At 46.9% G+C, this 26,113-nt stretch overlaps 12 protein-coding genes across 12 annotated transcripts; 7 read left to right on the plus strand and 5 right to left on the minus strand.

The window, feature by feature from the left end:
* Positions 1–1,629: 1,629 nt before the first annotated feature.
* On the plus strand, positions 1,630–3,817 carry N7537_010862 (uncharacterized protein; the record flags this gene model as incomplete). Its single annotated transcript, XM_056901916.1, has 4 exons — positions 1,630–1,695; positions 1,742–1,809; positions 1,867–2,713; positions 2,762–3,817. The coding sequence occupies 4 exons, from the start codon at positions 1,630–1,632 to the stop codon at positions 3,815–3,817; spliced, it is 2,037 nt and encodes a 678-aa protein (XP_056747203.1).
* Positions 3,818–4,076: 259 nt separating this feature from the next.
* N7537_010863 (enoyl-CoA hydratase/isomerase family protein) lies at positions 4,077–4,983 on the plus strand (the record flags this gene model as incomplete). Its single annotated transcript, XM_056901917.1, has 4 exons — positions 4,077–4,286; positions 4,344–4,403; positions 4,460–4,812; positions 4,872–4,983. 4 exons carry the CDS (start codon positions 4,077–4,079, stop codon positions 4,981–4,983), a joined length of 735 nt encoding a protein of 244 aa, XP_056747204.1.
* An 80-nt stretch (positions 4,984–5,063) lies between these two features.
* Positions 5,064–6,865, minus strand: N7537_010864 (uncharacterized protein; the record flags this gene model as incomplete). The annotated part of the gene is made up of 3 exons (XM_056901918.1): positions 5,064–5,565; positions 5,626–6,484; positions 6,532–6,865. 3 exons carry the CDS (start codon positions 6,863–6,865, stop codon positions 5,064–5,066), a joined length of 1,695 nt encoding a protein of 564 aa, XP_056747205.1.
* A 325-nt stretch (positions 6,866–7,190) lies between these two features.
* Positions 7,191–9,543, plus strand: N7537_010865 (uncharacterized protein; the record flags this gene model as incomplete). The annotated part of the gene is made up of 6 exons (XM_056901919.1): positions 7,191–7,981; positions 8,032–8,791; positions 8,845–8,926; positions 8,980–9,120; positions 9,177–9,312; positions 9,387–9,543. The coding sequence occupies 6 exons, from the start codon at positions 7,191–7,193 to the stop codon at positions 9,541–9,543; spliced, it is 2,067 nt and encodes a 688-aa protein (XP_056747206.1).
* A 234-nt stretch (positions 9,544–9,777) lies between these two features.
* N7537_010866 (aldose epimerase family protein) lies at positions 9,778–11,034 on the minus strand (the record flags this gene model as incomplete). Its single annotated transcript, XM_056901920.1, has 1 exon — positions 9,778–11,034. The coding sequence occupies one exon, from the start codon at positions 11,032–11,034 to the stop codon at positions 9,778–9,780; it is 1,257 nt and encodes a 418-aa protein (XP_056747207.1).
* A 3,767-nt stretch (positions 11,035–14,801) lies between these two features.
* On the minus strand, positions 14,802–15,755 carry N7537_010867 (uncharacterized protein; the record flags this gene model as incomplete). The annotated part of the gene is made up of 1 exon (XM_056901921.1): positions 14,802–15,755. The coding sequence occupies one exon, from the start codon at positions 15,753–15,755 to the stop codon at positions 14,802–14,804; it is 954 nt and encodes a 317-aa protein (XP_056747208.1).
* Positions 15,756–16,875: 1,120 nt separating this feature from the next.
* Positions 16,876–17,774, plus strand: N7537_010868 (RTA1 domain-containing protein; the record flags this gene model as incomplete). Its single annotated transcript, XM_056901922.1, has 2 exons — positions 16,876–17,023; positions 17,095–17,774. 2 exons carry the CDS (start codon positions 16,876–16,878, stop codon positions 17,772–17,774), a joined length of 828 nt encoding a protein of 275 aa, XP_056747209.1.
* Positions 17,775–18,572: 798 nt separating this feature from the next.
* Positions 18,573–19,022, plus strand: N7537_010869 (nuclear transport factor 2 family protein; the record flags this gene model as incomplete). Its single annotated transcript, XM_056901923.1, has 2 exons — positions 18,573–18,612; positions 18,670–19,022. The coding sequence occupies 2 exons, from the start codon at positions 18,573–18,575 to the stop codon at positions 19,020–19,022; spliced, it is 393 nt and encodes a 130-aa protein (XP_056747210.1).
* Positions 19,023–19,103: 81 nt separating this feature from the next.
* N7537_010870 (uncharacterized protein) lies at positions 19,104–20,566 on the minus strand (the record flags this gene model as incomplete). Its single annotated transcript, XM_056901924.1, has 2 exons — positions 19,104–20,405; positions 20,492–20,566. The coding sequence occupies 2 exons, from the start codon at positions 20,564–20,566 to the stop codon at positions 19,104–19,106; spliced, it is 1,377 nt and encodes a 458-aa protein (XP_056747211.1).
* Positions 20,567–21,268: 702 nt separating this feature from the next.
* On the plus strand, positions 21,269–22,446 carry N7537_010871 (zinc-binding alcohol dehydrogenase family protein; the record flags this gene model as incomplete). The annotated part of the gene is made up of 2 exons (XM_056901925.1): positions 21,269–21,686; positions 21,743–22,446. 2 exons carry the CDS (start codon positions 21,269–21,271, stop codon positions 22,444–22,446), a joined length of 1,122 nt encoding a protein of 373 aa, XP_056747212.1.
* An 860-nt stretch (positions 22,447–23,306) lies between these two features.
* N7537_010872 (uncharacterized protein) lies at positions 23,307–23,687 on the minus strand (the record flags this gene model as incomplete). Its single annotated transcript, XM_056901926.1, has 1 exon — positions 23,307–23,687. The coding sequence occupies one exon, from the start codon at positions 23,685–23,687 to the stop codon at positions 23,307–23,309; it is 381 nt and encodes a 126-aa protein (XP_056747213.1).
* Positions 23,688–24,568: 881 nt separating this feature from the next.
* On the plus strand, positions 24,569–25,436 carry N7537_010873 (enoyl-CoA hydratase/isomerase family protein; the record flags this gene model as incomplete). The annotated part of the gene is made up of 2 exons (XM_056901927.1): positions 24,569–24,759; positions 24,824–25,436. The coding sequence occupies 2 exons, from the start codon at positions 24,569–24,571 to the stop codon at positions 25,434–25,436; spliced, it is 804 nt and encodes a 267-aa protein (XP_056747214.1).
* Between the last annotated feature and the right edge of the window lie 677 nt (positions 25,437–26,113).

Genomic DNA, 26,113 nt, shown 5'->3' on the forward strand with positions numbered 1-26,113 from the left:
CTTATACGGCCTTGCTATGTCTTTTTCGTGGTGGTTTTAGTTGTTCTTTTTAGATATATTTTCTAAGTGTATATAAAGGAGGTAAAAAAGAGGCATACTCTATGTAAAGACTTTTCTATGTATAACATCTGATTAAAGCGGTTCAGCGAACCAAAAATCAGTTATGCCACTAAATTAATCACTGTACTAAGCGGCTAATCTATTTGTTTTTCTCTAGATATTGTTACCCTTTGGAGGTCAAGAGATGAGATTCTGCCGGGAGTTTAACAAGGTTCAACAGAGGACCCTGTCTTTGCAGCTCTTTGATTCTTTCTTTCTTTCTCTCCCTATACTTGGAATTCTCGTTTAAATGCACTCTTTTACTCGAAGACTTGGCTGGTAACAGATATAAATGTTGCTACTGTATTGGCGTATATAACTATTTCCTATACAGCATCTCTAAACATAACATTGACTTATCTTGTTGATATTACCTAGTGAAACATGATGTGAACTAGTTATTTAACATATGTATATATTACCAATAACTAGCGTAACATAACTATCTAACTATATGATTTAATAGAAGAAATATATATGTATAGAGTTGTCACTCATACTTGTTGGATCATATATAGACCAATCCAGACATAAGGCATACCTACTATGTAGGTAGTCATTATATAGACATCTAGACAAAGTAAGACCAGTAGCGTATAGAATACAGGAAATTTATCATAATTTATCAAAATTCATGGATCCGTATAAAAGTCTTCACTAAGAAATAGTGGGGCGCCAAATTTCTGCTATTATATAAACTACACATATCCACAAATGGCTCATCTATTATTTTGTTTCAAGAGTCAAATTGTGCTGAAATATGAATTTCTAGATGGACGGAATAGCTACACTCCCACGATCGACACCCACAACAATGCTATATTGTTTGATGATCTATCGCTATATGTGAACCTCTTACTTAATCTCATATATATATCCTTAAACAGCCCCACAATATATCTTCCGCCCGGATGGTCTAGTGGTATGATTCTCCGTTTGGGTTTATATCTCAAATTCGGAGAGGCCGCGTGTTCGAATCGCGCTTCGGGCCCTCATCTTTTTGTCTTTTTATGTTTTTGCTTCGGATAAACCTCCAGAAATATGGCTAAACAAGAGAACAAGAGACAAGAATCGTTCATGCTATTTTAAACATTGCTGTTCAATCAACTATATCCATCTCGGTGTCGATATTAGTATTGCATACTTCACAAAGCAATCTTGGAACTAATTACATGTATTCTCCTAACCATGACCCATACGGCCTACGGGTATTTTTGTTTAATATCAGAAGGTTCCTGATGTATGAGAACGTAACGATGGATACAGCTCAAACAAGGCATACAACATATACAGATCACACCCATGAGGGACAAATTATATGGGTTGACGCGATGGACGCAAAAGACTGCCGTACTATTAACCCCTGAAATTCTTTTTTAAAAATTACGGACTCTCGCTTGCGAAGGTCTGTAATAAATGTAATTTATGAAAGAGCCGGTTAGTAATAAAAGCTGGGGAAATTGACCTCGGGAGAGGAGACCACTCCGAATTGTCCCCGACTTTTCTACAAATGCATGAAACTAAAGTAAAATGAGCGATTTCTGTCCTCCGCCATTACGTGCACCTACAGCATGTGTTGCGTGCAATAAAAAGAAGGTACGAGAAAGTGGAATAACCTAGAGAGACATACTGATCTCTTTAGGTTCGCTGTATCTTCGACGGGAATCCCGATGTATGTGTGAACTGCCAGCGGCATCAATGGCCCTGTTCGTAAGAAAACTGATTTTAATTTATGATGTTGGAACGAATATACTAACTGCCGTGCAGTCGACGAGAGCGCAAGAGAAAAAGAGCCCATAGTAATGATGGTGACTCTGGCGTCAATGATACCGAAGCGGTTAATAGGAGACGGATGAACTGGGAACAGCCGACAGGCAACTTTAGTCCTATCGGCTCAGTCAGATCTCTACGTACAAGCTCTGAGTATGACCAAGATCGGAATGAGTGCCACAAGACCAGCCAAAGTAGAGCTGGTACTGGAGACCATGCGCCGATCACACCAGGCTCCAATCCATATTCATCCGCTTCGACTTTAAGCTTCATGGCACGCTCTCGCTACTTTGGTGACGCAGTGGCAATAAACGAAGAACAGGCTAGATCTTACCCAGAAGGAGACGCAGATGGGCCAACTGAAGATGACATTCAGCTGCTCAGACTGCAAGGTGCATTCGATCTCCCACCACGAGCCATCCGAGAAGGGTTGATTAACACATTTATGGAACGATGTTCACCATGGATGCCGATAATTGAGCGGAGCTGGCTAGAAGAAAGCGGCTCCCAGAAGCCGTCCATACTCCTTCTCCAGTCTATTTTCGTCGCTGCGAGCCGAGTCACGTCTGCACCGGCTGTGACTGCGTATGCATCTTTGCATCAATTTTATCGTCGCGCAAAAGCCCTGTTCTGGTCTGGATACGAGAGAAACCCAGTGACTGTCGTTGCAGCAGTGTGCATTTTGCATTGGTATAACCCAGAAGGCCCTGAACATGTGTCCACCAATACTAGTGGATTCTGGCGATATGTGGGAGTTGGGTTAGCTCATCAGATTGGATTGCATAAGGAACCAACGAATAAAAGAGATGCTGCCCTGAGGCGCAGACTGTGGTGGACTCTATATGTAAGTAAGGAATGTGCACTAGCACAGAGAATCGCTGACATCAGACAGGCTAGAGATTGTTGCATTTCTGCAGGACAGGGCCGGCCACTAGCAGTGGACCTGGAGGATTGTGAGGTGGCACCGCCTTGCCCTGAGGATTTCCACGATTCAAGCTCAAATGCTACTCTGTTTATCGCATATGTCGAGATCAGTTCTATTCTGGGCCATCTCACTGAGTACTGTCGTCGCAAGACTCTCACACGTGAGGCTCGACAGAACCTCGAGAATCGTTTATATCGATGGACACGCGATCTTCCACCATCACTGCGCTTGTTTTGCCTCCAGAGTATTTCAGAAGATGCAGCACTACCGAAAAGAACATTGGCCCGATACAACTTTGAAGCACGTCAGCTCCACATTCCATACTTTACCTGCCTCGCAATCCTGTGTCGACCAAACCCCGGAGAGTCTGCGTCACTAGGAGTGCTTTTAGCATCGTCTTTTATGGCAGGAATATTCGAAGATTTCCTCGCTCGAGATGAGATCCAATTCCTAAGCCCAGTGTTCACATTCCACCTTCTGGCTGCCGGGATCGGGCTTCTATCGTGTAATAACGTACCCTCACACCGGGAGAAGGCAGCAGGTAGCTTGGAATCCATTTACCTGGCTCTCGAGGAACTCGCGAAACGCTGGTCATCAGCGAAAGGCAGCCTAAGGGCGTTGAAGAGCATTGCTGAAAAGCAGCGAAGCGCATCGACAGTAGACGAAATGCCGTCGATGACGCTCTGTAGAGAACATCAACCCTTTTTCGAGGGATTTGGCCCGGATCTTTCCTGGGCTTGGTCATATTTCATGGATCTCGGACAAGCGGGGCATGATGGCAGCACAAATCGCTTTATGGTAGCCGGGACCCCAGAGGTGCTAGGAGATTGGGCCGAGTCCCGGGCACCGGATGCTATATCTTCGGATGAGTACAGACCACTAACGACGATTTTGGACCGCAATGAAGGCATCACTGTGGGAGACCTGTCGCAGGATATTCCAGGTGACTTCTTTAATCAATATCAGGGAATGGGGGATTGGCTGTTCAAGGATTTAGAATGGAATGGCGAGATCGCCTGGTAGAAATTTCTTGACTATGTACCTATATACCCATAGATTCCAGAGCATTTATAGAAAATATGACAGCGATGAATATGAGCAAAGATTGTCAAATATCTTTTAATCTCGGCACTCGGTGAATTTCGGCAACGTAAATGTGAGGATGTGGAAATGCGGGGGATCTACGAACGTATATCGCCAGATAGTTAACTAATAGACGGTTTAACGTAGAACATCGGATATACTACGATATCAATATTTACTCAATCGTACAGTTGGCATCATGACAGAAATCCCAACCTTCCACAATCTCTCCCTCGAGAGGCATGGGAATGTATTCGTTCTGACCATGCAGAAGCCCCCGGAGAACCGGTTGAACTCATCATATTGTCAGGAGATGATCCGGGCCTATCGCACCGTAGAAAGAATCCTGGGCTCCGACTCAGAAGGAGCAGTAATCACACGGGGCAATGATGCCAAATTCTGGTGCACTGTACATTGAAGTCCCCGAAACAGAGCACCACCAGAAGAACTAACAAATGAATCCTAGGGACTCGAGCTGGATGATCCAGACCACAATCCATTTGCCAATACAGATGGATTCTATCCAGTGAGAACAGAGACATAAGCATCTTGTATGAGACCATACTCACAACCAACGTTCAGCTTATCCACACGATCCTTGATTTCCCATTCCCAACAATCGCCCTCCTAACTGGGCACACCTTCGGTGGTGCCTGTCCGCTCGCCCTGGCACACGACTACCGAATCATGAACTCCCGCCGCGGTTTTATCTCCATGCCGCCTGTGAACCTGGGCTTGCACTTCGACGGGATCGGCTCGCTGCCTCGTCTCAAGCTGCGTCCGCAGATTGCGCGTAAGATGCTGCTTGAGGCGCATAAGTGGACTGGGCCTGAAGCGCTAGAGGATGGGATTGTGGATGCTGTTGCGGAACCGGAAGAGATGCTGAATGTCGCTTTGGAATTGGGGGCGAAGTGGGCGCCTAAAGCGAAGATGGGGTAAGTTTTGACCTGTAGGAATAATTTTTATAGGAAGAATATCTGCTAAAGCTGTGTAGGGTGTATGCTTTGCTTCGTCAGGAGCTTTGGGGGGATGCTATTGAGAAGTTTCAGCGTATTAGTTATGTTCATAGTCGGGTGACTTCGGCGCCTGCTAAGGTCAAGATTTGATATGGATAATGAGATCAAATGCATGTATGTGTAAAAATTATCCAGCACTTGATCAGGCAGGCTTTAATTTAAATTTGATCCTATAGTTTGGCTTTATTCTCCCTGCTCCAGACTTGCACCTCAGACAGCCCTCGGTAGTTAGGTGGAAAATACTGCGGTCCCAATATCTTCTTCTGTACCTTCCCCGTCCCCGACTTGGGCAATTCACCTTGGACCACACGAAGTATAGTCGGCATCTTATACCCGGCCATCCTACTTCGCAGATCCTCCCGCAGCTCGGAAATTGTGAGGCTCTTCCGGGTGGTCTTTTGATCTTGTTTCAGGCTGATAGTAGCAGCAACTCGTTGACCAAACTCCTCATCTTCAACGCCCACAACCATGACCTCGGAAACATAATCCAGACCTAGGATTTCGCGTTCGATATCTAACGCAGAGATCTTGTAGCCGCCTGACTTGATGATATCGATCGAGGCGCGGCCTAGGATGAAATAGTATTTTCCTTCACGGCGAGCAATATCTCCCGTTTTAAAGTATCCCTCGGCATCGTGTGCATCCGCAGTGGCTTTCTCATCGAAGAGATACCTGTTGGGAAGATGCGTGAGGATGGAACTACATCAGCTTTCGAAAGGACATTTGACCTACTTGGAAAACATGTAAGGACACTTCACTAATATCTGACCTTCATCGGTAAGCTTGAGTGAGACGGCCTCAGCAACACGACCAACACTGTTCTGTGGCGTTCCATCGGAATCCAATTCAGTCTTGATGACTGCGCCAAACTCTGTCGCACCATATCGAGTGAAAATTGGCTTTTCCCTGATTTGATGCCAGAACTCTTGTACAGGCCCTGGGAGAGCTGAAGTACCACACAGCATCGCTCTAATCTGACGCGCACCAGCGATATACTGGTCACGTACCTCAGGAGCTTGGTTTGCAATATTCTCTTCATAGTACCGCATCATACGCATGTATATGGTGGGAACCCCAGAGAAAAAGGTAAGACCTCCCTGTCGCCAGCGCTCCCACGTCCACGCTATGTCGAAGCTTCCACTGCGGAACTCAATACATGCACCGGCCGCGAGGAATGGAAGAAAGGTCAAGCCCACGCCGGAGGCATGATGCACTGGAAGGACGTGGAGGACTGTGTCCTTGTCTGTGATTTGGTAATAGTCTGCGTCGGCCTCCCCATTCCCGGAGATATAACTACGACGCTGCACAGCTCCCTTGGGGGGCCCTGTCGTACCGGACGTGAAAATTACCAGTGCTGCCGCGTTCATATCTGGTACTGGACCGGAGGAGATGGTCGCTTCGTCTGATGGGAGAAGTGTGGGACGGAAATGAGATGCTATTGGGGATATGCAGGGGATGTGTATGCCTTTGCTTTCTCCCATATAGCGACCCACCGACTGGGCCGTGTTTTCGCTGGTTGTGCTTGCTACCAAAGCTACACATCGTGCTTTCAATAAAAAGTACGAGGCTTCTTCTGCTGGTACTGCGGCAGCTGCTGCTTATCAGCTATGCGTTTTTCTCTGGAATATTGAAACTTACCCATAGGCACGACTGCTGCACCGATTGCGAGGATTGCGATGAAGCCGACGGTGTATTCATACCCCCCCGGTGCAAGTAACCCAATGTATACCTCCTTGTCTGCAATCAAATCGAGTCGAGCTTCATGACTGAGTGAGCTTTCTAAAACCTTGCGAAAGGCCAACACATCCGAAACAAGATGATGGTATGTCTTTTCCACGTCAGCAACCAAGTCCCGAACCACAATTGGCGAAGGCTTACGTTGCGCATAACGCAACAGTCTGTGGAAAAAGGGGAGATTTGGCAAGACATTGTCTCCCACATGTGGAGGGATTAATAGAGTGCGGTCTCCCATTTCGTCTGAGCCTGTGTACTGCTGACCTGGGGTCGTTGGCCATCTTATCCCATTGTAGTCGACTATACAAATTGCGGCAACACATCATTTCCCCGCTGAACTTCTCAGCCAATAATTCATCGCTATACTCTATCTATTCGGCTACTTATTGATTCTCCGCGGTTTACATTTTGCGGGGTAGGCGTGTCGGCATTCGGGACTCGGTGGTTTTGAAGATACTATCGATTTAGCCAAGGCAATTCGGTACGGGGATTTGATATATGAATAAAGTCGAGAATAATAGAATTGTTATTGACATACAGATCTTCCAAGAATCAACTCCAAAATGCCTGACTTTACGGATAGCCTTCGCCCAAGCCAACCAGATGGGCCAACGACACTAGCCCGCGAGCGTGAACAATCCAACATCGCCACTGAAGAATTAGGACGCCATTTATTGGCTTCAGATGGATTTTTGGAACGACAAGCTCGGATTCTCCTCATCATCCAACAAGAGCCACTTTTCTCCAAAGACCAGCAACAAAACCTCTCCAGACCGGAAAGGTTCAAGCTAGGAGTTGCGCGCGCAAAACTCTTACGCCGAATGAGAGATACCTACAAATGGAGCTACCTCGAATACCAAATGGCCGAGTACCTGGTCGACGATGTGTCGCCCTATTTCCTGCATATGGAGATGTTTATCACGACCATCCGCGAACAGGCCAGCAAGGAACAGCAGGCGTACTGGCTGCCATTGACCGAGTCCTGGAAGATCATCGGTGCATATGCACAGACAGAACTGGGACATGGGAGTAATGTCCGTGGTCTGGAGCTTGAGGCGCGATGGGATAGCCGGACCAAGGAGTTTGTGCTGCATAGTCCGACTCTTACGGCGAGTAAATGGTGGAATGGTAGTTTGGGCCGTTTAGCTAACCACGCTATTGTGGTTGCGCAATTGCTTCTCCCGGATCCTGGATCGCCGGATAGATACGTCTCGCATGGTCCTCATCCGTTTATTGTGCAGGTGCGGGATATGAAGACACATCAACCGTTGGATGGGATTGTTGTTGGAGATATTGGTCCGAAATATGGATATATTACTATGGATAATGCGTACATGCTGTTTGATCAGTTCAGGTTTGTTCCTTGTCCACATTATACTAGTCTATTCGCTAAAAATATGCTAGAATCCCACACTCTGCTATGCTATCACGATACTCAAATGTCGACCCCCATACAGGGATTTATACCAAACCAGAGAAGCCAGCCCTAATCTATGGCTCACTGACCTACGTGCGGTCAAACATGGTCCACCGCGCCCGACTCGTCCTCGCACGGGCAGTAACTGTTGCAGTGCGGTATAGCAGCGTGCGACGCCAGTTCCAAGATCGAGACGGCGATAAAAAGGGACCGGAGATGTCCGTTTTGGACTATCCGACTGTCCAAATTCGAATCCTGCCTCTCCTTGCTACGACCTTCGCACTTCATTACACAGGTCTTGCCATGCAGACAGTCTACAAGAACGCACGGCAGGATATCGAGAAGGACAATTTCAATTCCTTGGCTCATATGCACAGCATGTCTTCAGGATTGAAAAGTCTGTGCACTATCCTCGCAGCGGATGGCATTGAGACATGTCGACGCGCCATGGGTGGCCATGGGTTTGGTGGCGGGAGTGGCTTGATCCAGGTTAATAATGATTACCTCTCCAAGCCGACTGTTGAGGGCGATAATTGGATGATTACGCAGCAGGTTGCGGCGTATCTGATCAAGAAGATGACTGCCGCTGCCGAGTCGCCTGATACTGCCGGGGTTGATGAGACTGATGCTCGATTTAAAGAGTTTATTCGTAACAAGCGTCATCAAGATCCAGAGAAGCAGAGATATGATATCTTGAACAGTGATTTGGACATAGTTAAGAGCTTTGAGTTGAGAGCTACTGCCATGGTAAGTTCTACGAAACTCATACTATTGAACAGCTTGAAACTAATACTCAACAGGCATATGACGCATACGAACAAAGAGTCATCAAAAAACAGAACTGGAACAGTCTTCTAATCCAGCTCCACAAACTAAGTCGGGGTAATTAAAAATCGAAACGAGATGTTATACACTGGCCTAACACAAAAACACAGCACAATCCGAATCAATCATCGTCGCAACCTTCTTCGACGCCCTTTCCAACGACAAAACCCTGTCAGCACCGATAAAAACCGTCTTATGGGACTGCTTCCGCTTGTTCGCACTACACAACATGGAGCAAGAAAGTTTCGAATGTAAGCCTACATGGACAAACTCACCATTAATTCCTACAAACTAATGAAAACACCAGTCTTCCGCGCCAACGCTGTTTCCGAAGCAGATCTGAATACCCTAGCTAGTCGAGTCCAAGATCTAATGGCGCGTATCCGACCCCATGCCGTGAAACTGGTTGATTCATGGATGATTCCTGATTATTTATTGGATAGGTGAGTGGTTATCACATCGTTTGAGATGGGTTGATACCTAGGTACAGGAATACGTGTGACTGACTTAATTATAGTGCGCTGGGCCGATATGATGGTCGTGTTTATGAAGATCTATTTAATCGTGCCCATCGGTTGAACCCGCTGAACAGGATTACTTTCAATCCAAATTATTGGGAGGAGGAGATTGTTAAGGGGAGTGGGGATAATGGAGGTGGGATCTCGAAGCTGTAGATGTCTATTGTCTGCTGCATAGGTCGTGTTGCAGACCAGTGAGCAAATTTGCATGTATAGATGTTCTATTATGTCTTTTTCCAGTATCTCGCTGTATGATTGAATTTGCTACACGTGGCTCTCGTAAAGTTTAAGGAAATGAATTCCAAAATAAGCCCTGCGCGTAAAGGCCCACGCAGAGATGATTATTAATCCAATGCAAGTATAGCACACTGTACTGTGGAGTTCTAAAATCTAGATAGTACCAAACTGGTATGTAGCCCAGTTAACGGCGGGCCCATCATCAGGACCAAAGACCTGGTAGGGGATACGACCCCACTCAGGGTTATTGATACCATCGATCCAGTCCTCGGTCTCGATAACGAAGCATCCGTACTTGTTAACGTGGGTGGCACCGGCGTCACCACCCTCATCCTTGTTGCGCTTGGCCTGCGACTTCTTAGTGGCGATGGAGCCGTTCTGCCCGCTGCAGGTGTAGATTTGCAGCGCGGCCTGGTTGGTAGCGACGTCGAGGCTGATACCGGTGGAGCTGGACGAGGCGCTCAGGACCGTGGCCAACGAATTCGACGCGTAGGTTGAGGGTCGGTCGACGAGGAAGCATGTGTCGTAGCCTGTGCAGCCGGCGCCACAGAGGTCGTATGTCTTCTCGATGTCCTTGCCGATGAGTTTGGGGCTGGTGAAGTCCAAAGCTCCTTGGTAGGTATTCTCAACGTCGTGGATAGTGCCGTTCGGGATCAAGATGCTGTCTCCACCGACGAACCGTTGTGAGAGAGGAAGTTGCAGGGTGGTGTCCTTCAACACGTTGGATTCTTTAAACGCGTTCAGGTTCCAGTAGATGTGATTGGCCAGCATGATGGGGGTCTTCTCTGTTAAAGAAAGAGCCACCAGTTTTGAGGTCAATTGGGGAAGTCCCTTGGGGTTGGATTGAGTCTTCTCGGTAGACACGCTGAAAGTAGCATGGGTGATGACGTCTCCTGGGAATTTCTCAAAGCCTTGATCGAGCAAGGTGAAGGTAATGGAGGATTCGCTATGTGAAGTGACTGTCCAGTTGCGCATATCATATCCGACGAAGCCACCGTGGAGGGTATCCACGCCATCGTTTTCATTCTCAGGAACGTGGTAGGTATCATCATCAATAGTGAAGGTACCGTTCTGGATACGGTTGGCATAGCGACCGACAACCGCGCCGAAGAACGTGCGATTGGTTTCACTATCATGCAGATATTCCTTGGGGTCATCGTACCCAACGACGACATCTTGGACATTGCCGTCACGATCTGGAACTAGCAAGGAGGTGAGACGCGCGCCATACGGAATAAGCTTGGCAGTGATATTTTCTGCCTTGATCGTATAGCTTTTGAAGTGATCGGCATTTGAGCCAGCAGCAGACGGCGAGGGAGACGCGGTCTGGGAGTGAGATGGTGATGGCACAGCATTGGCCAGGGCAGGCAACCCATAAAGGGCGGCTGTGACATACGATTTGAGATGCATTTTGAGTCCCAGGAGAGTTGTAACCGAGAGAAACAAGATACAAAAGAGGAGAAGAAAACGAAGGGTGAACCGGGCAGGGCAAACTAATGAACGGAGCCCACGGAGGGGTACAGGCATTTTATGAGAAGCTCCGTTCGGATCACAATAAACATTCCCTAATTTGCGCTAAACTACCTCCGCATGGCTTGGACGCTAGGGGGCGGGGGCAATGGACGGAAACCGGGGTAAAGGTCCTGGCGAGACCAGGATTTATCCGAATGCAGGTGGTGTGATTGACATACAGGTCAACCATTGGATAGTTGAACAAAGCGGACGATGGATAATGAGGGGGAAGATCCGAGCCCCTATTCCGGGGCGACTGCGAAGGATGTAACTTAAGGGCCGTGAGTCCAGTCAAGCTCAAGAGGCGTTCTGCCACTGACGGCACGGAACAAATGGTCACCTCGACCGAGCCCAGCGAACGGCAAAGCTCGGCAGAACTTGGCAAAACTCCGGTGGAGCAATTGGTTTACCGCCCCCAAGGTATTAGTCAGCCACATCAATTCCGTGGACCTTTCCAAATTGGGTTAGTTCCTACCCAGGTGATCTCTATGAGGCAATATTGTGCTCCCGAGAGGTTTGTAGGGTTTGCTTACTATTGGTGCCCGAGACAACAACTTGCTAGATACCTTAGGCCAGTACTTCTTAGCACTCGGCCAAGTCATTGGTAGCGAGTGCCTATTACCAAGGCACTTAAGGGGTTTTTGTCGAATACCAAGTGCGAATACATGGTAGAAACCAGGTAATATACCGGAAACATCATGTGACATTGGGTACCAGACATACCATACAAAAGTGCATATTACAGTTAGTCATCTTGGTCCGTATAGATTGTTGAAATAGCGGATTTTATTATTTTAGTTAGTTAGAGAGTTGTCAATATTAGTTATCTATACCATATATTATTCGTATACTAGCTTTCCGTTAGTTATAAGCCCGGAATCGTTCTATTAAAATCAGCTATCGTCGAATTGAGGTCAAAGTAATACTAAAGGATATAATAATATAGGATATATAGTTAGCTAATATTAAATCGATTATAGTATAATGACAGAAAGCTGGTGTACGAATAATGTATGGTATAAATAACCAATGTTGACAACTCTAACTAACTAAAATGACAAAACCCACTATTTCAACAATCTATGCAGCATTGTTAGCATAATATTATTATATATGGGATACATACTATGGTATATATATATTATGGTGGGAAAGGAGCCTATATATATTTTACCGGTACTATCTAAGTGATCCTTAGATATATTTTATATGGTAAAACTATATTATGACTCACTATCATCTGCTATATATAGTGAGATCATATTATGATATTTACTATATATAGTGAAGTCATATTATAACATTATGAGATATTATATTATCTCATAATTGCCTCCTAACTAGCTATATAAGGAATCGAAATTCCTTGCTTAGCTGGTATATTATGATAATATAAGCATAATAACAATCAAGTTGACTTCTATTCACGATATTTACTTCCTATTTCAGCTAAGTATAACTGCTTATATCTTATATAATATAATTATATAAGCTATAAGGATTACCTAATACCACTTCCCTACTAAAATATTATAACCTACTTCTAGGCTATAATATTATATCTGCTAAAGTGCTAACAATAAAGATAGGAAGAGCTCCGAGGGTTATATCTATAAGCTATATAATTGCCTAATCGACTAGAAAGCGACGAAGTAGAAGATAGTAACTACGTCGACTACCGAGGTAGAGCTACTAGCTCTAGCCGAGGTAGGTAAGACTATATAGTAGTAGCGTCGAGTCCTCACTATATTAGGCTTCTAACCTAACTACCTACTACCTATTATATATAATAACTAGTAACCGGTCGATTTGTTAACGAAGGAAGGGGCGGCGATATATATAAAGCTCCGGTATATTAATATTAATCGTTACTAGATAAGATAGGAGGTTAGCGAGGGTCGAGTCAATATAGACTAGGCTCTGACTACGGCTATACTAGTAGATAGCCTTATAAAGGCTCTTCTGAGGTAGAAGTAGTATCTCTTTAGAGAGCTAATTGGGATAAGAGAGATTAGTCATCTAATCTAGGAAACAGAGGCCATTAGAAGGCCGAAAAAGTGATGAAATTAAGGCTGTTACAAGGCTTAGAATTAAAGGAAGTCATAGCTCTTAAAGCTAGGAAAATATAGTCTTTAGGGGGTATATCGAATACTAAGTCCGGATATATAGTAGAAACCAGGTATTATACTAGAAACATTATATGATATTAGGTACCGGGCATACTATACAAAAGTGTATATTACAGTTAGTCATCAATATCCGCACAGATTGTTAAAATAGCCGGTTTTGTTATTTTAGTTAGAGTTGTCAACATTGGCCATCTATACCATATATTGTTCGTACACCAGTTTTCTGTCAAATTATAAACAAACGCAACTTAGCGGACAAGGCTCCTAAACCGAACTGTTTAATTCGCTTATGCGGAAGGAAAAAGGTGCTCGGAAAAATTCGCATCGCTTACTATTAGATTTGACTTTGCAGAAGGAGCCGACTATATCCTCAACGATAGTCTCCTTAGGTGGCTAGTGTAGAACGCCGCCAAATAAGAAAGATACTAGCTGATCAGCCACCTAGTATAGTCGTGCAAGGAAACACCGTGGGGTCGGGACAGATAGGGAAATCGAAATCAGTCTGGAGTTACCAGAGTAACATATTCTGCCTATTCCCCTAAAGGTTCCCATCTAACAAGACTATTGTACCCCGGTGCAAGATGGCTGGATTGGTGATCCTTCCATTTGAAATATTGGCGCTGATAGCCGTACGCCTTGAAAAGCCGTTACTAGAAGGGGGTTTTCGATGAACCAGACACAGAGCGTCAAGCATGTCTGATCTTTTCCACACTATTCGAATATCATTATCGGAAAAGGAGCTTGAAGCTTTGAAATCACCTGCAAGATCGACGCTCGCAAGATATTTCAATATAAAATGTCTGAACTGTTTGATCTATGTATGTATTCAATCTCTCCCAAAAATCAAACTTTCATTCACTAACTAGGTATTGCAGTGATTGGGACTATTTTACTACATGCATCTATACGCCTCAAGAGTACGCAAGGGATCATACGGACTTTCAATGGGACCTGCGGGGAAAGGGTCCGTCATACCAAGCAATTTATTCACATTTCAGAGGGCTTGCAACTGACCAGGCACGGATTCGCTATTCTGTACTTTCATGCTATTGCTACGATCTCTTATAAAGTCTTCTATTATTAGATTGAGTTTGCCGCCTTTACAGCTTGTTCAGCCGTGTAACGCCTAGATGTGGGAGAGGAGGGGGCGGGTTTCGCGAGATTTCACCGTTGACTAACTCCCGAACGGAGTAACGCGATGAGGCAAAGGACGGTGCTGCAATGTTCCGAACTTCGGATGTACCTCTCTACGTTGGCTATATATTCTGTCAGTTTTCCATTGTCTACTGTCTATGTTTGGCAGCAACGCTGTTTAGACGGCTAGACCCTACCCATACGACACCCAGCCTGTCCCAGATTTAAGCTACGTTTCATCATTGAAATTGAAGCCAATCACCAACTACATCGTAAAGGCCGGAGGCAGTTGAACACAGCGAACGGATGATTGAAAGGATTCTGCGAAATTTTGCGATCTTTCGGAAGTGTTGACAGATACCACAATTGATTCGGCCGGACAGATCGTAAGGTTGCGGTCATTCAAGAAATAACTAGATTTTGGCGAGCTAACTTCATTCTCTGCTTTTCCGAACCCTTCAGCCAGACCAGCCCCCTCGGGTTGATGACCTCTTGTATCGCATTGAGTGCATTTGTCGAAACATTTTTTAAGAACCACATATTTTCTAGCAACTGAAAAAGGGCGAAAAAGTCCCCTAATATGATAAGAGCGGCGGTGTTTTCCTCCTGCAGCAAAGTAACAAATTCAGAAGGTACCAATGCGAGCCATTTAACCACGTATGCTGGTTCAAGTTCAACCTCCTCAGAGCCATTTTCGGAAACCAGAAATAGAAGCTCACTATGAATGCCCTGCAACGACTCGATAGCGTCTAAACATGCTAGTTTAGCAGACTTTTCTCTTGCTAGGAGACTGTCCAGACAATCCGTCATTAACTGCTGGTATCGTAGCTGGACGTCCACGGGAAGCTCAAGAACTTGCCCGCTTATGGCCGTATGACCAGTCATGGCGACCCTGTAGCAACTGTTGGTGATAGTGTCCCACACGGCTGTTCCATGCTTCAGAACAGCCTCCAGGCCCCTTACAATAGTAAATAAAGCCTTGACGTCGGTCAAGTCCGGGCGATGGCGGGAAAGCGTATCTTCCTTGGGAAGAGCATTGTCTGAAATTGTAGCCAGGCCGAGAAGAACGACTAAAGAGGCCATAGCGAACACCGGACCGGCGATCCCAGGCCTGATGTCTTGGATAACACGTCGATATTCGGGAATTGCTTCATTCTGATGACGCCGGCAGCGTTGCTCGTACTTTTCTCGCTGTGATGGCCGCAGACTGGCTAGATGTAGAGCGGAAAAGGCGAGTATGCCGTGGGCTAGAAAGGGGCAAGAGATAGCGTCCTCGGAGATCACCTTCTGCCATAGTTGGAGAACCTCTGTCCGGGGAGATATTGTATAGGCCGTGGAAGAGGTGAAATGACCCATCAGGAAGAGGTCTTCTCCCCACGTTGCCTCATCAGACTGCCTTTGAGTTGACTTGGGGAAAAGGTGTGAAAGAAAGTTTGAATCGATGAGACTTGGAGAATGAAGAGGGAACTAAACAACAAGGGTTATGCTGACGCCTTGTGCAGCTTAATTAGAGCCTGGTGTAGCCCCAGCTGGCTTTTCTTACCTGTGCTCTTGAAGATGGGATTATGTTGATGCCTTGGTCTTGGGAGAGGCTACATTCTTCTTTTCTTCGGGTGCAATTCTGGCAGGGAGAGAGCTCATTGCACTGCCCCAGAACGGTCAGCAAATTCGGAAGGCTCGGGAGTCTGGAATAAATGCAACTAGAGAGCAGCACTGGCGGCGAATGAACTACTCATACCTTGACTCGCCGTTGCTTACAACGAGTGCAGCCGTGCCGAGACTTTGACTGGCCCTGTCTGGAGGGCATTGCTATTGAAGCGTTTTCGGCCCTTGGATTCAATCTCTGCGTTCTCGTTGCAAATCCCGTAGATGCGAGAAATAATCCGAGATATACGAGCCAAAGAATGGCAGAGATAGGGGTTATTAAGTTGTTGCCTGAATATTTGACGGAAGTCTTGGCATTGATGGCGGTGAAGCGTGGATCTCCTTCCCCGAGACTCCTATCGACCCAACCGGGAGACCCGGGGAAGCTTACAGAGTATGAGTTTTTAGCATCTCCCGGAAGCCCGTAGTGTGGCTCAAGGCAGCTTAGTTTCAGGACTCGAGGGCCCCAAGAATCCAGTTCAGTTCACATGAGGCGACTCATTTTGGAACTCGGGAACTAAGCCTCATGAGGTATAGTGTACGAAGGTTACCCGATATACTACGACAGGCACTGTTGGAAATTCCTGCCACGGGAAATAAGTTTCTTCGGTCACCATAGAAAGCCGTGTTGATTTCCGATCCGAGACTTTCAAGATCTCAATTTCCTCGTACTTGAACCGCGTCCGTCGTCCCCTAAGCCTCAAGCAGCTTCCTTGGCGTTCCATATATAAAAGCTACATCATCATCACTCATGTTTATCGATTTGCTTACTGAAAAATTTCCTAGATCATCGAAGTAAAAACCAACGTACATACCAAGCAAAATAGCCACCATGGCCTATCATCTCTACCACTATGAGCCATCCCTGGCAGCTGCGGTTATCTTCATCATCCTTTTTACAGCAAGTACTGGTCTACACTTCATCCAGATGGCGAAGACGCGCATGTGGTTCTTCGTCGCATTCTGCTGTGGAGGAATATGTGAGTTTCTTGGTCCCCTTGGCTGAACCCAAAAGATTGGGCCCTGACTTCCAATGTCATCTGCTTTCTAGTCGAAGTCATCGGTTACATAGGAAGAACAATTCCTGGGACACTTGGAGCCTACGTCGTCCAGAGCATCTTCCTTCTCGTTGCACCAGCCCTATTCGCTGCATCGATCTACATGGAGCTTGGACGCATTGTCGAACTCGTTGACGGTGAACGTTACCTCTTCGTTCGGAGACGGTGGCTAACCGGTATATTCGTGACCGGTGACGTTCTCTCCTTCTTCATGCAGGGGGGTGGTGGTGGCTTGATGGGCTCTGACAAACCTGACAGTAGAGCCACCGGAAGCCATGTCATCGTGGGCGGTCTATTCGTACAGATTGTCTTCTTCGGCTGCTTTATCATCACGGCGGTCTTGTTTCATATGCGGCTACACCGTGCCCCGACACAGAGGGTACTCACTCACCAGCCACCGTACCTTCGGCATCTCCTTGCACTGTACGCCACTAGCCTTCTTATCTTCGTTCGGTCGATTGTTCGGGTCGTCGAATTTATTCAAGGTCTTGACGGCTATGTCATCAGTCATGAAATCTTCATATACCTCTTCGACGCTGTTCTCATGTTAGGGGTTATGTTGATCATGAACTGGGTTCACCCGAGCGAAGTCACGACCTATTTGACTGGAGGGAAGATGTCTAAGGGACTTCGGCTAGTTGAATATTCAACAGCCGCTCAAACTTCGGCTTGAAGAGCTAAGCCTGCTAAGCGACCAATATGCTTGGCCTGTGGCAGTTAGATCGGGCAAGAAGTTATCCCTCATTGTGGCGAGGGTTGTGTAAATTAGATAAATTTTGGAGAGCAATAAGGACTAAACGATACAACAGCAGTGTTCTATCGAGCAGGATTGATATCAAATACTATTAGTTGAGGAACAACGTACCCTATGAGGGAGGTCCATTTGTTGAAAAAGGCCTACAGCTAGTTAAGCAGCTAAATTGGTCCGCCAAACGCAATCAACTAGCATGACCAGAGTAGGCCGATGTGAATCATTGGCCAGATTAGCCGGGCCCGAGCACTTTATCCAAAGTATAGTGGATGAAGGGACGTTGGGCACAGGAGCTGTTCTCGCAATTTGTAAACTTCTTTATTCAGGTTAATTAAAATGCCTTCCAGTCGGAAGGTCTTTGATCAAAACGGTGGTCATGTGCGGCCATCGTTCCAGCCGCGGATCGCCCGAACCTGAGCTCAGACGGCTGATAAAGCATGGTATTTTGTCTTCGAAACTCTAACTACTCAGATTTGTAATTCACTTGCGGACTTGACGGCCGTAGCTTCCGAGATTCAACACATATTTCTATACGGATTTCCCCGAATCAGGAGCGCTCACATACGGTCCAATTAAGTCGCATCTACCTAGACATCATAGCTTGGCCAGCACATTGCCGGACTCGGCCGTATTGCTCTGACCCGTCACCAAGACGCATTTGCAACACTTTTCTCGACACCGATTTCCCGGCCAAAGTCTCTTAACGAAAGTCGGATCACAATGACCCCAGTTACCGCAGACCACGAAATCATCCGCAATTGTATCTCACGCTACTGCCTTGGTGTCGATCTCAGGGACTAGGAAATCTTCTCAAAAGCCTTCACGAACAACGTCAAGGCATCCTTCCCCAACCCTATCGGCAGCATCGAAGGCATTGCAGCACTCAAGTTCGCAGTACGGGGTATGGTGGGTAATTTTCAAACCCAGCATGCTTTGAGCACGCAACTGATTGAGCTTACTGGCGACAAAACGGCCGATGCTACGACTTATGTCACGACCGTTCTCTTCGGCGTGGGCAAGGACGAAGGAAAATCCATGACTACTTGGGGCATGTATCAGGACAAGCTTGTCAAAGATTCTTTTGACGGCCAGGAAGACTGGAAGATAGCTGAGCGGAGAGTGATTTCTCAGTTGCCATTGGCTGGGGATTTGTTCTTTCTTTCTGCGTAATTGGCTTGTGCGCAGATATTGTATGGCGGGTACAGACAGTGGGTGGTTCCTCATGTTGTAATGTTCTGCACGTGGCGACTCTCAAGATAAAATTACAGACCCTCGAATAGAAGCATCCACCGCCGCCTTCCTAATTCCGGGGGTGGGACCAAGGCACATAGCGTTTTCCGCGAGCAGATGTATCAGTTTATCAAGGTCGACATTGATTTGAGACGCTTTTGTAGGAATTTGGGTTGCCTGGGGCTTGAAACTCGACTGCGGAACGCTCGATAATTCAGTTGAGGGAACATCTGCTATAGTGTTTGGAAGGGGCTGGCCATTGGCAGAACGTGTCAATGGTTTTACCCACGGAAGCCCAAAGACAGAATAGTCCGAAGCCTCGTGCCCACGGAAGTCGGTAGATAGCGATACATCTAGCTGTGAGGGTGTACTTGACGGAGCGAGTACAGGTGTATTCTGCTCGATGCCTGAGGCGATGTTTTCGTATAAAGTCTCGTCGGTTGAAGTCATGTCGTCCCGGATAGCGTCGCGGATATAGATTCCCCGCTCTTCCAGGTACTCCTCCACATCCACGGCCTCGAGCCATTCTCCTTGGAGTGGCAGAAAATGCGTGTCTAGCATTGTCCTTGTTCTGCCCTTCGCTATCCGCTGCAACAAAGGAGCCGGCGCTCTGGGCAGGGTCTTAGTCCCACCCTCAACAACACGGTACATGTGCGGTTGCCCGGGAGCGGAGTGTAATGGATACTGAAAATCAGCCACAGAAGGAAGGAATGACTCCAGAACTTGCAAAGAATTGATGATCACAGCATCTTTTCCTAGCCATTGAAGAGGAAGAGTCAGGACTAGTTGTTGGCTGCCATGCACTGCGCTGCTAGATAATATGGTTACTGCACGCTTGAAGCACGCTCGAATAAACCTTGCTGGCAACGAGATCTTACTGGAGGTTTTGGTCCGTAGAGATATAGCCATAAGCCTGGAATCTCTGGTAACTAACGGATATGAAGCTGGAAGCTGCGCTGCAAGTGGAAGCTGTGGCCTCCACTCTTTGTCTTGTCCTCTGATCACGTCAGTAGCTGGTGGTTGGCTTGTCGTTCCATGCGCTTGTTCGGGAGAGCTTGGGCTCATATTCATCGGATTATTTTGCAATTGTAAGTCCTTGTTGCAGCTAGATGCAATAGCAGCCATCTGTCTAGAGGCATCATTCAAATGAAGGAGAATATCCGGCGTATTTTGTATCTGCGAGGTATTGACAATTCGCTGATGGAGCGTGGAAAAGATTTCAAATGTATCATCAAGAGCACTGTTGAGCCCTTGAGCCCGAATCTTTTCTGATTGTTGTGCTTTTTCTTTCCGGGCCCGATACGACCTTTGCGCGAGGCGCATCTGTACCCTTTTCTTCTGAAGCAGACAGACCCTCATTAGCTTGATTCAGCGAGGCAAAGCATGCCTGTTCGCCCCGCGCAACTGACCTGCTCAACGTCATTCACACTTTTTTCGTCTTGAATTCGCGGACGGCCGCGGCGCCACGTTCGCACCCCTTCCATCTCTGTGAAGTGGATAGAAACAATTGAGGGATTTGTGGGGAGAGGCCCTGATCAGACACAAAGTAGTCAAGGCTAGAAATTCTGGGTCTGCGCTCTGTCAAGATTGCTGATAAATCAATGAGACAAATTGTGGAGAATGTGTGGAGTAGCCCATCAAAGGCTTATTCTTATCGCAAGTTTAAATTCCTGGGAATTACTAAGATTGAATAACTCAAATTAAAGTTTCCCTGTTGTTGAACATAATGGCTTGTGAAACCCATCCGGACCAATGATGGCACAAGAAGCAAACAGTCAGACAAAATCGATGGCAAAAGCGGTTTGTCATCAAGATAATTCGGGGGTTTTTTTTTCATCAATTCTTTGGTCGGATCGAGTTATGAGTACATCCGATTCGCTAGAGCTGTCCTGGAAAGGAAGATTACTTGATCGGAAGTTTCTGAATGACAACCTATGTGTGCATGAATGAAACTACCTAGTTGATTCTGAATTTGTCTTGTCTCCCTCCAACAGAAAATTGGTCAAACAGTAACCTCGGGTCCAGACCCAGCGTCTGAGAGTCTTTGTAGAGTCGGTTGTGTTAGACACTGTAGGGTATATAAGCTCAGTCTGCCACGACCTCCAGCCTAGAGCAAACCTTTAGCCATCCTACCTAGGAAAAGCCCTGCCGACTATTGAACAACAACACCCGCAGCATCAACAACTATGAAGGAAGCGTACATCAACAAAGATCTGAATGTCGAAATTCGCGAAGTTCCCGTGCCTGCAGTTGGGCCAGGCGAGCTCCTCATACGCACAGTTGTGTCGGGCACAAACCCCAAGGACTGGAAAATGCCCAAACTAATGGGTGGCGACGCAGCGAATCGTGACGACGACATCGCCGACTATGTTGAAGCAGTCGGCGAAGGAGTCACTGGTTTTCGTCCGGGTGGCGACGCAGCGAATCATGGCGACGACATCGCCGGCTATGTTGAGGCAGTCGGCGAAGGAGTCACTGGTTATCGTCCGGGTGACCGTGTCGCTGCCTTCCACCAGATATTTGCTCCTCATGGTAGTTATGCAGAGTACTCCGTGGCGCCCGCCAAGGCAGCCTTCCATCTCCCCGCTACCACAGCCTTTGAAGGTACGCCGCTGGTGATATATCTAGTACATGCAAGCTTATCTCTGACAACTAATTAGAGGGTGCCACAATCCCGCTTGCTGGCATGACCGCGGCTCTTGGCGTCTACCGGAGTCTTCGCCTACCATTCCCATGGGATCCGGTCACTGTCCCAACACCGTTAGTGGTCAATGGAGCTGCGACGGCCGTGGGAGCCTTTGCCATCAAGTTCGCAACCCTATCCAACATTCATCCCATTATCGCTATCGCTGGAAAGGGTATTCCCTACGTGGAGACCTTGCTTGACAGTCGCAAGGGCGACATAGTCATTGACTACCGCCAGGGAGCCAATCACGTTACCGAGCAGCTTCAAAAGACTGCTAAATCGCATGCCATCTCTTACGCCTACGACGCTGTTTCTGACAAAGCGAGTTTGGAGATGCTTTGTAAAGTTGTCTCCCCGAATGGCGGGAAGATCATGAGTGTCATACCCCAAGCTGACGAGGACATTGGGGGAATCACGGTGCTAGGATCCAATGCTACCTCTATCCATGCCCCGGCAAATGAGGGAACTCATGTGGGGGATGCAGAGTTTGGTGCCACCATTTACAATTTGATCAGCCTTGGCCTAGGCCATGGCTGGTTCTCGGGACATCCTTACGAAGTTGTTCAAGGAGGGCTAACTGGACTTGAGCGTGCGTTGAAGGATCTTGAGGCGGGTAAGGCGTCCGCGACGAAGTATGTTCTGCGCCTCGCGGAGACACCCGGGTTGCCCAAGGATTAGACCAAATTTTACCTGGCCGCGGTATAATCTACGTGTGATCTGATTCTGCTGTGACCTTTCACACTTTTCTGATGCCTAGTTGGATGTCCACGCGGTGTTGCCGGGATGAACATTTGATGATTGTTTATCTCAGTGGCCAATAGGCTGTTTATGCTTTTCTCTTTTGCTTCTTTTTCTCCTCTTATCTAGATCTAGTACCTCGAATTCCAGAGTCTCTAGGTTCGTCGTCAACATGTCTTCCTACGGTAACCACCATGTCATCATTGGTACTAAATGTTCCCTCTCGTACTCTCAATATCTCTTCTCCGAAAGACCTGAAATAATTGGCGCTATCAACCGAAATATGGGCATTTGTATGAGCATCTCATAGATCGGACTAGTGTAAAGCCTAGGCTGTCCATTGGCGGCGTCTAGTCCAAGTGACGGCCGCGCTTGGGGATTGACCTGCTACTAAGAGGTATGCCACGCTTGACGACTAATAGCCGGCGGCACACGCATTCAAGAGTGGTACATCTTTGGCCATCCATCCGATGTCTACCGAATTCGATAGGGAATCACACTAGCATAACGAGGCGCGCACTGGCCGATGAATCCAAATCCTGGATTTCAAGGTGTTCCGTGTATTGCACATTAAATTAGCATAAAGTAAGAATAGTTCCACCAGTCTCGCTTTAAACCGCTCTGGAATTTCGGGATTTCCCGTCTGATGATGCTATTTAGAGATTTGGAGTCCTTTCGGTCGGGCTTTATGGGGACTATGTCATACAGAACACTTCCGACAGAGGTAAACTATTCCAATAATCTTTGTTTACAAAGACACAGAGCTCTACTGTATATTCCTCCGTTTTTCAGCCTGATTTTCACCACATGAAGCCCCTATGCTCTGTCAACGCAACCCGCTCTTGTCGGAAGAGCTCACGGACGGCATCCCAGCCCCTTTCGAGCCGCACGACCGGGAGATTTGCATATCTAGAGGACTCGATCTCTTCAAGTGTCCATTCAGGGCAACCGATGGCTGAATCTGTTGCCCCGGCTCTGTCGGCCGTACGAGATGATGCGGTTGGGCATTCGACCGATAGAATACCACAGATTTCCAAAGCGCGTTGAGGAGGTACAGTCAACCGACCTCTTTTGAAAACCATCCGAGTCACAGCAGACATAAAGACATATTTATGTCTTTCATCTTCAGGATGTGCCAGTTCTTCCATCTGCTTGCTATTGATCGAAGGATCCCCTTGCATGACGTAGAGTCTAGGCAAGTGTTTGCTACTAGCGACAAAATGCGAGACCACATAAATCCACTTATCATCCCAGCTCGCAATTCTGCTCCAGACTTCGTACAATTGGTACGGCTTGATTTCTCTGTGAAAGGTGCATGCAATCCCACTGACGATCAAGTTGCAATGCATCGAATCTATGAAATTCAAGAAGATGGGCGCAAATAGCAGCCCGCTGAGATGCGCTCTGGATACGTCGAGATCGGTGATGTAGGTCGAGTTTGATTTATGAAGGTTGAAGTCACATTCTGTCACCGGAGAGCGTGACTTGAGCACTGCTGGGAGAAAGACATGGTGCTGTTTAAGCACACAGCGTGATCTTTTGCGGGAGAGGTAGCCCATTGCAAAAGCACCAAAAAATCGAAACTGAAAAAGTCAGACTCAATGTATAGGAGAAAGGAAAGGCAATTCGAGGCTTACATGCCACATGAATGGTAAATTCTTGAGACTCAAACCTAGTATCAGGCCGAGGCACCACATCCAGAGACTCATGGCGATAATCAGAGGTTATGACCGATGCAAATGGACCAAAATAGTATGTAGGTTGCTATAGCTGCAAAATTTCTGAACGAAATCGATATTTATTCCATCCTGTGGTCCCCGGCAAGTGCTTAACGAGCCCAGGCTTGCCCAAAAGCGACTTTTATTCGTGCCAAGGAGAGGATAGAGGGTGTTTCCGCGGCACTAAAGGTACCCACTCAATAGCCGCGGGAACTCCAGCCGAAGTAGATTGCTGAAAAGACAACTTAAAAGAATCAATAATAACCCATAAACCAAAATATCATAAGCACATCTCTCAAAGTCTTCTCGTTTTCAATCATCAAACCGAACAACTCTATTAAACCATGGCTGATGAAGATCTTGTTCGCCTTGATGTCAACGGCATTTTTGCGGTTATCACGCTGAACAACCCAACAAAGTTCAATGCCTTGACACAGAGTCTGTATTACCGCCTTGCAGGCTTGCTTCGAGAGGCCGAAGAAAACCCAGAGGTCTACGTTACTGTCTTGATCGGTGAAGGCCCCTTCTTCTCGGCGTGAGTTCTTTTTCCCTGAGGCGAAAAGGTGCAAGGTGCGAAGAGATGCTGATGCAGATTCAAGAGGGGCTGACCTTAAAGGGAGACCCCCATCTATGGAGGAGATTTTATCTCGCCAGTACTGGCTCCCCAAATTGGTGAACAACAACGTTGACGTGGCGAGAGCGTTCTACAGCCATTCGAAGATCCTTGTCACTGCTCTGAACGGGCCTGTTATTGGTCTTTCTGCAGCCTTGATATCTCACTCGGACTTTATTTACGCGGCATCCGATGCTTATTTGATGACTCCTTTCACCTCTCTCGGCCTTGTTGCCGAAGGCGGCTCCAGTGTCGCATTTGTGCAGCGAATGGGTCAGGGTAAAGCGAACGAGGCACTCCTTCTTGGTAGGAAGATCCCGGTCTGTGAGTTGGCACAGGTCGGTTTTGTGAACAAAGTCTTCGAGGGTAAAGGCAACTTCCGTGAACAGGTCATGGGCTACCTGCAGCAGACATTCGGCGAACATTTAGTGAAGTCGAGCCTTCTGGGGACCAAGTCTCTCATGCGTCGTCGCTTGGTTAGGGAGCAGGACGAGCAAGCACCGCTCGAAATGTTCGGTGGCCTCGACCGTTTCTGCCAGGGCATTCCACAGGCCAAGATGAGCGAGGCTCTGTCTAAGAGCAAAACATCTCGACTTTGAATTTGTTGAGTACTGTGACAAACGCATGCTACCGCTAGGCCCCGGGGAACCAGCGCTTCGCTTGTTGGCCTCTGATTGTACCCTGCGTTTTATGTAGCTTTGAGTTGTGTTCCTGTATTAGATTCTTTGCCTCGCTCTACAAGATTTCGTAATCTACCTTCTCTTTTTTAAGTGTAAATATTCTGAGTGTCATCTGTTCATAACTGTAGATACAGAAGGCCACAGAGCAGATTATGCTTTAGTAACATAGCAAGAATTCTTTCTCACTTATGAAAATGCCGCACTTATTATTATTCTCCAATTCTGCCTCCTCGAACATGATTTAAGATTACTAGTAAACCAATGGTAACTTTCGACTCTTTGACCTATCCCATTCAGGATGACGGCACTGTCGGCGAATTTGGACAATCAGCGCCATTAGAATCTGCTGTCATTCACAAGTGATGAAGTGACCAAAAACTCGAAATAATACTTCATGAAGCGACATTCCATCGCTTGTGTTAGGCCGATTTGAGCGTCGAGGTCCTTGACTTTCAATCTAGACAAGTGCGTGAGTCAGAGGCCGGCAGAATAAGTATGAATGGGCGGCATTGAAAGTAGTCTGAAAATTGGTAATCCAGAGTTGAGTTGACTAAGTTAGTTATTTGACTACGTTAACTAGTTACAGTGACTACGCA

The sequence above is a fragment of the Penicillium hordei genome (genome assembly GCF_028827395.1).
Source record: "Penicillium hordei strain IBT 12815 chromosome Unknown utg000006l_segment0_segment0, whole genome shotgun sequence".
Taxonomy (NCBI): Eukaryota; Fungi; Ascomycota; class Eurotiomycetes; order Eurotiales; family Aspergillaceae; genus Penicillium; species Penicillium hordei.